Consider the following 13,773-nt stretch of genomic DNA (forward strand, 5'->3'; position numbering starts at 1 on the left):
CAGCTACTATTTGGAATCAGGGTTTGGTGGGAGTGATTGCACCTTACTAATACCTACAGCCGCACCCATAAAACTGTCTCCAAACTCATCGATGGCATGTCATTGCTAATACCTCAGTCGCATTTGCTCTATGGCAGCTGTACAGTGAGTCAAAAACAGCTGCTTTATTAATTCTTATTAAAACCGTTATATGCAGCTGGTACAAAAATGTTAATTTGGCTGTTTTTGACTTGCCATATTGCCGCCCCGTAGGGAAAGTATGACTGCCCCATTAATGATACCCACAGCTACAACCATGAAACTGTTCCCGAACTGATTGATGGTATGTCATTACTAAATGAGATAAGAGTCAGTGTGGAGGTGGTGCCATCGGTGTGACTCTAGCACAGAGAATGCCTATATTGTCCACACGAAGCTGCATGGCTTGGAATGCCCTTCACACCACACTTCTGCGCACCACACTGGTGCAGATCGACAAGCCCTTGCGCAATATCCATATGAGCTCTTCTAAGGGTGATTCGGCACGCATGCAAGCCGTGTTGCTAAGGGTGTTCCTGCACCAACACAATGAGTTCATTCCTTACTGCTAATGGTATTTTTGTATCGTTTGTCTTTACTGTCTTATTTTGGAACAGATAATATTCAAATGATAGCACTGACTTTCTTAGCTTTTTAACAAATTGCTCCCGAAATAGAATTACAAATGTACTTGACAGGTAATTTGCATATTTCTATTCATAAAATAATCACAAGTAATATATAGTGGTACATGTATCAAAGAATCCAGACAGTTCAAAGCTGACTTACTGAGGTGAAGACTTCTTGGGTCTCTTGGATGACGGAGATGCGCTTCCAGCCCCATGTCCTGGCAAGCTTGATTCTGGTGGGGTTGTGGAGGGTTGCAGAAGGGTGTGTGCGGAAGAAGGTGCGGAACCGCTTCCTGTTAGACAAGGCGGGTGAACTGGCTCCAAAGGCAAGCTGGAAAGAGACAAGGAGAGAATATAATAGTATTTATAAAACTGATTAAATGTTTCTAAGCACTGTATATCACCACACCTTCAGGACAGCTACCCAGGATCGAACGGTCATGGTACCCATTTGCTATACCTGGGTGGACAGAGATAAATGTACTTAATATAGATACACAGCTTGTCAAAGTGTGAGGGTGCTGCGGTGGGATTTGAATCCTGGACCTAGTGGTTCTGGTGACTTATCCACTGAACCACACCACCAGTAAAGCCGTATGGGATAAGTAAATAAAGTAAAGTGAACAAATGAATGTTCCGAGGGTCGTATTTCATGACACGTTTTATCAATGTTGAATTATGGGCAAGAGTTATAAGCTACTGATCTGCCTTCCGAAAAGCAGAATTTTATACTGTTGAAGATAAGGGTCAACTAAAAATTCTAAGGAAAAATGGAGGGGGCAAATCAGTGAACAGGATTACAATTTAATTAATTAATGTTTTAATCACACTCAAGTACTAATGTTACTGAGTTACCATGGCAACATTGCTCCTCAGTCGATAAAATCCAAGGATTTCAATAGATGGATATAGATAAGGTAGAAAAGAACAAATGGGTCACCATTTTAAATTACTGAAAATTAGTCTTTCACCAAAATTTACCATTGTTGGTAACAGTATCTTTAACCAAAGCAAGACAAAGAACTCATGGAAAAGCAACTTGTCAGTGATGACATCTTAAATTAAAGAATGTCCACAATATCTGTCATTGGTGATTGTCATAAAATAATGACATGTAATGTATAGTATTGCTTTGAACCTAATGATACATTTATTCAGAAACCATGAAAATAAAGAATGACAAAATTTGCAATGCCATTAAAACATATTGCCATTCATGGCAGGAAAAAAATATATACAACACAACATCCCAATAAATGCGTCTCTGTGTTTGACAAATCAAAAGGGAGGTTTTAAGTTGCAATAAATGAATGATCTATGAGAATAATATATGTCAAGGACACCACTACAACCGTTTGAACTTGAGAAATTTGCCCTTGATATCAGCGTCATCTGATATGAATACTTCATGAACTGTAATGATTGAGAAACATAATACGCAGCAAGACCTAATTATGCTCTCCGCAGGCTGGGCTGACCAACAGAAACAACAGGGACTGTTTAAGAAGTAACGTGTCTCTAATGTAACACAATTAGAACTAATCTATTTCATTTATTGGATTCTGATTTTCCAAACCAAATTGTTTATGAATTCATTGTCTGCCAATTCATGATAACAGAGCCCTTTTCTTAGTAAAAGGAAAGCCAAATTGTTATTTCAAAAATAAACTTGACTGGAATTACGCAATTGTAAAAAATTCCCATTACCTACCAATCATGTATTCCAGTTAATTCGCTTCAGTAAAATAACAGAAGATGAAGGGATCCATTTTGGATACTATTACCAAATAGCTTTGGAATGTGATTTGATATTTTTCTGTTTCTTAGGGACACTTAAAATGTTATATTCTCCCTAATCTTTAAAAAAAATGTTGATTATACCATATACAGTCTAATTAAGACACCCTATTTCAATGGAAGAAATATGACATTTTATACTAAAGATATTGGAAATTGTCAAGATACAATTTTTTAAATTCCTCTTAATGTATTATTCAAGAATTGCTCTCAATACATATTTTCTGTTGTTCATATGGCACAATGAATATATGAACAACTGGAATCTGTTTACAAGTTTACAATCAGAATTTGTCTTAAAGGCTGGTACCATGCTGAGAAGCTTTTAAACTAATAATTGCCATGGGCTCCGGCTTTTCTTATAGCCTTAATTCAATTCGTCTGATAAACAAAATCTGTAATCGTGTATACTGTCCAGAAGTTTTATTTTGATTTCATATTTCTCTGACGTAGCTAATCTCTGTAAGTGGCCCAATGGTAATACCTCAAGAATGGATCTCGATGTTGTTAGAGTGAGAAGGCTGTTTACCAATTTCAAATTTAAAAATGGCAATTTCCTGCAAGAAAGGGCAATTTTTAAGTTGTGACGCATTTCAAACTTCTCCCTTATGGTTCAGAATATATTATCAATATTTCATAATAGGTTGATATATTGCAGATGGACCAATGATTCAGCTATCTTGAAACCGGATGCAATAAATGAAATGATCTACCATTTCAACAACTACCTTCACTCTTTTACTGTCCTACCATTATGACACCATGGAAATGGCCATCCTGGTCCATGGAGATTATATGATTCCATGCCTGAAATTGATGCTATCTCTAATTCCAGAGAACCTATTTATCATAAATTAATCAGGTTTCTCATCTATTCAGTCATTTGTTGACTAAATTATTAATAAACCAATTCATTTACTCTTATCATCTTCATTCTTTATGAATCAAATAATGATCTAATCTATCAACCTAGACACTTACTTAGAATTTCATTGATGAATTCATTCATTTATTTCTTGTTCTTTTACCTTGTCCATTGATTTCAATTTCAGTTTTAGTTTATTTGTCATTTCTTCGCAACACAAATAAATTATATTCATAACAAATTCACATCGTTGCTATGATGTAAATTTTGATGATTCACTTTGGCGTAAATCAAATTTTACTCCACAGCAAAGAATGCCTATTGATTATCCAAGCATAAACATATACATGTACCACGTGAATATGGTATCAAAGTATTTGGGAGAAAATACCCTTTCAGGCCATCTATAATATCACTGTTTTCATGACATCTTTTTTTTCTCAAATGGGTGATTTGTGACATGGAATGTGTTTTTGCATGGTATTATCATAAGGGGGTGAGGGAGGGAGGGGGGGGGCTACCATCAAGAATTCATCGTCAACTTACCACTACTAGATTCCACATCCTTGCTGCCTCCGCCACTGGGGTTGACACACTGCTACAACCAGTCAACATCATAATCTTTGTGGGTGGGGTGTAGAGGAGGTTGTAAAAAATATTGGTTCCCATCCCAGGATTGCACTGCAAGAAAAAAAAGGAAAGTAATGAAACAAAATGTTCTAGATAAATCCATAAAAATTCAAACAAATAGAGAGAATGAAAATGATTAAAATTAGGCTTAATTTGCTGAAGATGTTTCTAGATACACTTTTAGAACAACAAATATTGAAAAATAAGGGTAAATTTGTAGAAGATATGTTACAAGGTACACTTTTGGAGCAACAAATATTTGAGTATTGGTCCCATGCAGTAGTTTTTATGTATGTTTTTTATATTTTCCTGTCAGAATGTATTCAGACACAGGTTAATGTGCTAGAAATGTAATAAGACCATGTGTGTTAATGCAAATTAAAACAGAGGAACGTTCATTCGCACTGTTGCTTAAAAATGTAGACCAAGGGAGCATGTCATTGAACAAAAAGCCAGTGATTTTCACCGACTATAGTGATAAGCTACTGAAATCCTTGAATCTTAGTTGGCGAGAGCATATTAGCAAGTTGAAACCACTGAATAAACTCTTCATAAATTGGTGTCTAAGAGTATGAGTAGAATTCTGTGTAAAAGAAACCATATGCAACTTTTCTCCTTCATCTTGCTTATTGATTTGAATGGAAAAAAAATATTTAGAGGAGTATTCTGGATGGTGAAAAGGAGGAATTTGGGAAGAAAATTGAGAGGATAATCACTGAAAGATAAGTCTTAATACATCTCTCTTCCCATTATGCTTTCCCTCCTGCTTTCTAGATCCCTCTCTTACCCTTTTCATAAACCTCTCCTCCAATTAGCCGCCTAAGAGTAATGCGGATAATTCAATAAAAATTGCGTTCATAAACTCCGAAAATAAGCCGCATTATTTTTACGAGCGCCCGTCCTGAAAAGGGGGATAATCGCCATGACAACTGGACACGCCCCCTCCGATGCGGTTGTGTTGGAAAAGGGTGACCTTGTGACCGCACCATGGCAATTATCCGCATAATTTGGAAATGCGTTCATAAACTAAAAATCTTGTCCCGATGCTGCTATTATGCGGATAATAGCAGCATCAGAGTAATGCGGATAACTCTTGTCCTCCTCCAATTTTACGACCAAATTATGCTGCTATTAGCCGCCTAATTCATTTTAATGGGGTTTATGAAAGGGGTATCTGTCTGTCTCTCTCTCTCTCTCTCTTGCTTTTCATTTTGCTTCTTATGCTCTATCCTCCTTTCTTTCATTTTTCATTATCTTTCCCATTCATCATTCAAAAATTTATTTTATTTTATTTTATTTTATTTTATTAGTCTTCTTTACCCAGGGTAGCCTGTTCAATGGTGTAGACACTGTTGTCAACCAGGGCCCTGCACCTTACATGTATACGTAAAACAATCAAAAGAACACATTATATACAACACATTATGAATTCGACATTGTTACACTGCAATATGATTAGAGAGAAATGATTTGAGTTCATGGAAAAGGAAGCAGTATTGGAAATTGACAGGAAAATTGATAGGCATGTATTTTCATTACAATAGGTTGCTACGTTTTTATAAGTATGAATTTATCAATTTAGTGAAAATCATTCATTTTTAAGTATAAAATCATAAAATCAACACTAAAAATGGTAGAACAGCAATAGAATGAAAATATGCAATCATTGTAAGGGAATATTCTGTATGCAGTTACCAATGTTTTCCAGATATCATTCTATGGGGAAAATAATGTCTGAACATGAGAAAATAAAAGCATCTTCACAAATTTCCTGAAGTGATGAAAAGGGTTCTTTTTTATGCTTTGAGATGTTTTATTCATAAACCGTAACTCTATTAAGAAAAAGAGAACAGAAGTCTTGAATTATATGGATCAAGCTTCTGAAATGTAAAAAAAAAAATGAGACACTTGAGCAACACCCAATACTATAACACATCAATGTTGCCTATCACAAAAAAAGAGGCAAAGAATTCAAATGAGTACACAACCAGACTCATTTCTTCTGGATTTTATAAAAGATAAAGGAAAAACTCTGTCACATTTATGTCCCACAAGATCACCAAAAGACATCTTCTTGATTATTATTCAAGCCTCATAAAAATGACCTGCCTACTGGCTCCCCCTGGGAAGAATACAAAACCCATCACGGATGGACGATGACGATGAAGAAGAATTTAAAGGAAAATATTTGATGCTAAGAAAAAATCACATTGTCAACATGTGGTCCTCATTGATCTTACCATTTCTCTGCTTTGAATTTACATTATTCATCTTTTAATATAAAAGAATAAATAAAATTGATGCTGGAATCAAAACATCAAAATGCTGCAATCTCCTTAACATTTTCACACTAATTAACTAAATCATTGACTTTGAAAACAATTTGTTTTGCTCAGATCTCTTTTTGAAAACTCTGTTATCTATTTGCTCAAAAATATTTCCTCAGATTTTTCATTTTCCAACAATGTTAATTCTTTACATCTTTAACTATATATATATATCGGGGGCTGCGGAACCAGGTGGTGGGTCTTCTGCCCCCTTTTTTAAAATTAACCTGTACAAAAATGTAATTACCATCTGATTGTATTTTGTTTTCATGGTTCCCCCCCCCCCCCCCCAAACTTTCAAAACCGTTCCGCAACCCGTTTATCCATTCATATGTGGAATAGGAAGAAAAATAGATACTATCAAGATCACATTGTTAATATGTGGAAATGGTCTATCATCCATTCATTTTATCATTCCCCCCCAAAAAAAAAAATCCTACATTTCCTTTTCAAGAACTATCATCTTTTTCTTTCAAGTACACATTCCTGACGTCAGAAATACTGCATGTTCATCAACCTGAGACAACCACATGCATGATTTTTTATTTATTTCTTGATAGAAAAATGACCGGGCAGTGTCTTGGTCGCTGATCATAACCCAGAGCAAACAATGCTTGACAGTACCTATCTATGGCCTCTACACTGGCAATCTTGTTTAGATATGAAATCCTTTTTTGGAGCCAACTGTCGTCATGAGTTCAAATTGGCCACAAGCCTACCTGAAGGTAAACGAACCCCCATTTTTCCGGAGCATTGGCAGATTTGATTCTGTATCCACAGCATCAAATGATTAACTTTATGATGATTGTTTCCAGAATGTTGCAGAGCAAACTCATAACATGATTCTTTTTTCTTTTCTCATTTTTCATTTGGGGGTAATATCTGCTTGATGATTTTGACTGAAATTGGGTGATTTTATGACAGCCAATTTTAGTTCAAATGAAGTTCATGCTTTCCTGTCTGCTATCAATAGAGCAGTCCTGGGTCCCATCTTACAAAGAGTTATGATTGATCCGATCAATCACAACTATGGAAAGCCAGCAATCAACATCTAAAATTACACGTTTGTTAAAAATATTTTCTACATATGATGCATATTCATTGATTCACTTTTTTCTCGACAATTCAGTCTGCTTCTCTTTGTTTTTAAAGGACATTTCAGCAAATTTTTAAATAAAAATAATGACATTGATGGATTTCTGTTTACTTGAGATTGATCGGATCAATCATAACTCTTTGTAAGATGAGGCCCTTATGGTTAGGGGACTAGTTTTCAAGAAGTGTTGTCCTGCATGAATTTGAATCTTACCATCAAGAAGAAAATGTGGCTCTCTGTGTTTTTTGTATTATTGGGGTTTAATCAGTCGCATTACAAGAATTAATTACTGAGTTGAAAATGAATAAATTTATATTTATAAAAATCTTCTTTTACATAATTCTTTATTTACTTATTTACAAGTGTTCTACTTGCTTATTCAGTCACTTATTTGTTATTCTACATCTATTCATAACATATATTTCACAATATCATGCACTTTTCTATATCTATGCACTTTCAGTATATTCATATGATATTCAATTCTATCATATAGTAGGTTTCTTATTCATAAACTTTTCCTGTAACTTGTCGGTTTAAAGGGCATGTCATCGTAAAAGAGGCAACCTTGACAAAGCAAATGTGTTTCCCAAAAGTGTTTGCACAGACTGCATTACGACACATGGATCTTATTCTAGTAATGTACTTGCACATGAGAGAACATAAATAGGATTTATCTATATAACTACATATTAAGCAGACTGCCCACTTTCCATTCAAACACTCAAGACGTAACTCCTCATCAAACATCCGTTTGGCTCACTCCTCCCAGATCCTAAAAGAGGACTGAATATAAGCATTCACAAATGATATTAAAACTGTAGAGCCACTTGGCTTTCTACCAATTTTAACTACATTTCTTGGCAGGTCTCATTGTGTGCATATGCTCCTTTTCTTCTGAACAGTTCTCAAAATAGTCCTAGAATAATGCCCTTCTCCTCAATGGGTATAGACGTCTGGAATTTCAGACATCCTCATGAATTAAAGATGAGGGTGCAGAACTGTTTTCAGACCATGAATGTGTTCTACTTCATTCAGGGGTCACGTGTGGGCCAAATGGAGCACATGATTCTGATTTTAAATCTTTTTTTTTGGCAGCACAAAATGGTACGGGCAACATTTCCAAAGATGGGTCATCTTGTACACTATCTCATCAAGCTCCACAGTTCAAACATAATACTGAATTTTAGGAAATCTAAGGATGTTCATTTTCTAAATATGGTGTGGAATGGAAACATCTAATGCAAGAAAATGAGAGGCAGGTAATAGCTAGTGGAGGCATTGGTGGTTTTACATTTGCCTCTGATATAATTGCTCAGTTTTGATCCTGAAAATCTTTTGTAGCCACATCCTGTTCTTGGTCAAAATTGACATGGAAGAAGGATCAATATGACCATTTTTGGATCCAATCAGACTCTTTCTGTGACCTTTTCATCTTAGAATATGACTAAAGAGAACTCTCGGGCAATATAGGAGCTATAGGCCGTTCTCATTGTGCTTTCTATAACTAGTTTACTGGAAACCGATTTAGGAAACCAGTTTGGAGGATCACTTTGCTAGCGTTCCCACTTGATCACACTAAAGTGGTTTTCAAAATTACTTCAAATAAAGTGCTCTTGTTGCTATGGAAATGCTCTCAGTGGGGTGACATGTTTCGCAAGAAATTAAAAACCGCAGCATAGGCATTCTACACCTGTTGTGTGGAGTAGCGTGCCCAAAATGTACAAAGACTGCTTCCTGAAGAACGGTTGTGTCCTCACTTGCGCTAAAACCAGTTAAACGAGGCAAAGCAATCTTGAAAACTACATAGCGAGTTGGTTTTCCAAACTGGTTTGGAAGATCGCTTCCAAGACAGCTTCGACTGTTCTCACTACGAGTTAAACTAGTTTCCACTAAACTAGTTTTAGTAACGTCGTGAGAACTGCCTCTATGACAATTAAAAAGGGGGTCTACATGTTTCTCAATAACTGCTGAAACTTCCTTTACCAACTTGTATTTTTCATACCACCTATCATCCTCATCATTTAGAGGGTTCATCATGCAAAGATCAAATCAATGTTCTCAATCCAATAGAGCATTTTCCTGCTGTCAACAGCCCGAGGGGACTGGTGCCAACTCATAGGAAGTCAAGCCATAAGAACAGTTCAGACTCTGACAGATTCATGCGCAAACGGTGACACGACATTCATCTAAAGGTCTGGTCACACCGCCTGCGAGTTGTTGGAGTGGTCATGGAGCGGAGAGAAAAAATCATCACCGCTCGCTACCGTTCACCATTTTCGATTTCAATTGGGTTTTTTTGTTTTCGATTTTTCCCCAATTTTTTGAGTGAAATTCGACCCTCTTTCCCTACCGCTCCACGACCGCTCCAACAACGCTCGGGCCGCGTGACCAAACATTAAGATATAGAGTTGGAGTTAAGGTTGCAATTTAGGTTTAGGAGAGGGTATAGCATTGAATCTACGATCTACGTGTGGAATTCACAGCGGAGCACTTGTCACATTTAAGGAAAGGCAGATGAAGAAAAGTACTGCAGTGACAAAGCTTGCAAGTGTATCAATGTGGGTTTATTTTCATCTAATAGAAATGCTGTATAAGAGTGGTCAAAAAGGAATGTGCACATGAACATAAAAGTAAGCTTATTACTACCATAATTATTAAGTTCAGCATAATGTAAAAGACAACCAATCTACGAGCAGCCACACATGTCAATGTCCAGCTGCAGTTGCATCATTCTTTTACTTGATGATAAAAACTGGTCAATCATTGGGATTTCATCAAACTTTAACTTTTCCACAAACTGTTTCTTCTTTTTTTGGACTTTGTCTTTACAGACATGTTTAGATTGATTTTAATTGCTTTCAAATATTTGTAAACTCTTAATTTCAAGGGCTGAAGATAATTCCAGATAAGCTGTGAATAGTTTCCACCCAAATATTTGGGTTAGATTTAAATAACACAAGTTTGAATAGTTAATTTTTCTTTTGAGATTTAAAAGTGAAACCTTAGGATTAAAAACAAATCCTATGCTCGACTGGTCACTATACACAGCTAATCTGGATTGATTTTAAATCCTTGAAACGTAGAGTGTTGTCTGAAGCTGTGAAAAGTGTCCACCCAAACATTTGGGTTAGATTTAAATAACACAGATTTGAATAGTAAATTTTTCTTTTGAGATTTAAAAGTGAAACCTTAGGATTGAAAACAAATCCTATGCTCGACTGGTCACTATACACGGCTAACCTGGATTGATTTTAAATCCTTGAAATGTAGCGTGTTGTCTGAAAGAGGGGTGGAAGGATCATGGGAAGTTGAGGATTAATCGAAGATGAGATTGCACAAGGAATGACCTTGCTGGAGGGATGGGTCCGATGGGACAGGATATTAAGACGATGTTTCGCTGGGAGCAGTCGGCAGCAAGATCACGCCAAGTAAACCAGCGCCCCATCACTCTGGGGCTGGGGTTTGAAAATCAGCTTAATTTGAATTCACACCAAGCAAGATAATAATATGTTAGTAGGGATAAGAATGGGGGATGAGAGCCTCACCTAGAGAGAGGGAGAGAAGAAGACAAATAAGAAAAAGAAAAAAAAAGAAAAAGAAGAAAAAGAAGAAGATGAAGAAGGAGAAGATGAAGAAGAAGAAGAAGAATTTAAGAAGGAGGAGGAGGAGAATGATGAGAATGGAAAAAATGTAGAAAAGAGAAAGGGTTAAACAAAGAGGGAGAGAGATAGATAGAGTGAGTGAGAGATAGGAAGAGGAGGGAGGGCAAATATGAGGGGGTGATAGAAAGAGGAAGGAGAAACAGAATACAGGGTAATGATAAAAAAGAGATAGAGGGAAAGTAAAATAGGAGAAAGAGAGAGAGAGAGAACATAAATGAATGCCCATTCAAAAGGATGTACAGAGGGGGGGGGGGGGGTGGGATTGATCTTGAGCAATTAAAAGTAAGAGCAAAGATTTATTTGAAATGTTAGCATATAAGAAAAATTATATGCTAACATTTCAAATAAATCTTTGCTCTTACTTTTAATTGCTCAAGATCAATCCCACCCCCCCCCCCTCTGTACATCCTTTTGAATGGGCATTCATTCAAAAAGAGCAATATTCTTTTTAGACGTTTATGCAAATGTATTTCATCAAAATTATTTCCTAAATACAGTAATAAAGTGGCAAAGGCTACAACGATGATTGATCATGTTCAGTGGGTAAGATTTCTTACTCCATTCCTAATATAGAAACAGTTACTTAAAGATTAATTTATATGATCTTCAGATCCGACTCATCAATCACTTTAGAATTCAAAGAATTTCAATTTAGTACCGGCTTATCTGTGCAAATATTGAATGATTGATGAAGATTCTGGACTTTCTGTTCCCAGGTCTCCACTTGCCACAAAGAATTTAACGTGGATTCCATATCAAATGGATGTTTTTCATGTTCATCATGGAAACTGCTACAGTAACACCAGCAATGATACATAAATGATCTGATCGACCAAGGGTCCCTTTCATAAAGATTACAATTGTAACTTGGCCATTATTGTAGCTTCCACACTGTGAAAATGCTATTTTAAAATTCTATGCAGTACACATTGGTGAAGGGGGCTTTCACAATTGCTTGTGAGATCGTTTGCGATCATTTGGTCACAATATATGTTGCACGCGATCGCAACGGTTGTAAGCAGTCGCACCACCAATTGTGAGAGGGACTTAAGCCTGTCACTCTAACGACTATTGTTTAAGTTTTAAGTAAGTTTTAAAAAGTTGTTTAAAAAGTGTTAAGCAGAGCTTGTTGGGGCTACATCCCCCAAACCAGAAAGCATCTTCCAAAATTCTGATCCACATTTGACTGCATGCTCCTCCTTCTCCTCCTGCTTCTTCTCCTTCTACTTCTTCTTCTCCTTCTTCTTCTTCTTATTCTCCTCCTCCTTCTTCTCCTCCTGCTCCTTCTTCTTCTTCTTCTCCTTCTTTTTCTTCTTCTTCTCCCTCTTCTTCTAATTCTTATTCTCCTCCTCCTTCTCCTCCTCCTCCTTCTTCTTCTCCTTCTTCTCCCTCTTCTTCTTCTTCCACTTCTTCTTCTCCTTCTTCTACCTCCTCCTCCTCCTCCTCTTCTCATACTTGTCCTCTTCTTCTACTCATCCACCTTCTCCCTCCCCTTAAAAGTCAATCCTTACTATTTTCCAAAGTGAAAATGAAGGACAAGTAAAGAATAAGAGATCTTAAAGTTAAAAGGATAAAATACTGTTCCAATTAAAAAATGTAAGATGATGCTATGACTAAATGTGGAGAATGTTTCTTCAACATTTTCATCTCATCGGCGTCCATCCGAACATCGTTTCAGTCAATATTGGTTTTTAAAAAAATCAATTTTTGAGATTTTTGCAGAAAATGAAAGTACAAGTCCTATTCTATTCGTAACTAAATTTCTAGGCAGCAATCTATTTTAGTTTCAAAGATATGTGGGCATGTTAACAGCAATGCCATGCAAATTGTTGGTAAAATGCACAAATCCCATATACTGTAGCAAAGCAAACAACAGCTGCACGCACTTGATATGCAAATACGAGGTCAGTCAAACCATCGTATTGGCACTGCATTGTCTTTGCACTTGAAAAAGTGACACAAAGTTTTGACTGATTGCGCGCATTGAAATGGTTGGTATGCAATTCAATACTGTAGACGTTTTAACAAAATAACCTATATATTTGATTTGAAGTGAATTTTTTTTTCCTTGTCAAATATTTCTTGACCAAAACTTTGCTTATCAAATCTTTAACAAACTAACACTCCCTCTTAGAAAATCATTCCCTAGCCCCTGCCAACCACTTCTCTTCCTAATACACCTGTCAAATCATCTTTTAAATACTAATGATACCCTGAACGAACCATAGGCATCTGATAACACCGGTCCCCGGTGGCCAGGCTAGATGACAGTAGAGTACCTAGGTGCGTCCAACCTTACCAGTTAACAACATACCCATCGCCTGTAATTACATTCGCTGCAGGCAGCCGTCATACGAGAACCAGTTCCATATTGCAATTTAAACTGCCCACTATTGCTTCATTTCCAGCTGAGTAATAAAAAAAGAGTTCCCAGCAATGCCTTTGAGCATCTATCATCACCATCATTATCAAAACATTATCAGGGTATATATGCAAACATCCAGCTAACATATTAGATGATTGCTCCACATGCTTCATTCACTTCCATCTCGGTAATAAAGAGTTCCTAGCCATGCCTTTAAGGCATTTTATCGTCATTGTCATCAAAACACCATCAGGGTATTTACAAGAACATAACTTCTGTAATTGCTTCAGATGTTTATTGGTCTGCATCCAGGTTATCTTTTGTCTGTTTTGATCTAATATTACAGAGTTGAATAATGATGTATTTTAAGCGTCTGATTGC

General features: G+C 36.5%; 1 protein-coding gene across 4 annotated transcripts in view; it reads right to left on the bottom strand.

Moving 5' to 3' along the window:
• The window catches only part of LOC121428858 (gamma-aminobutyric acid type B receptor subunit 1-like), an 80,596-nt gene extending 76,608 nt beyond the window's left edge, over positions 1-3,988 (bottom strand). For all 4 annotated transcript variants that reach the window (XM_041625727.1, XM_041625726.1, XM_041625725.1 and 1 more), the window contains exons 1-2: positions 3,856-3,988; positions 808-978 (exon numbers count right to left, since the gene is read on the bottom strand). In XM_041625727.1, the coding sequence (XP_041481661.1) occupies positions 808-978; positions 3,856-3,978 (294 nt within the window). In that variant the 5' untranslated portion in view covers positions 3,979-3,988. The remainder of the gene's footprint in view (positions 1-807; positions 979-3,855) is intronic.
• Between the last annotated feature and the right edge of the window lie 9,785 nt (positions 3,989-13,773).

The sequence above is a fragment of the Lytechinus variegatus genome, chromosome 15, assembly GCF_018143015.1.
Source record: "Lytechinus variegatus isolate NC3 chromosome 15, Lvar_3.0, whole genome shotgun sequence".
NCBI classification, from domain to species: Eukaryota; Metazoa; Echinodermata; class Echinoidea; order Temnopleuroida; family Toxopneustidae; genus Lytechinus; species Lytechinus variegatus.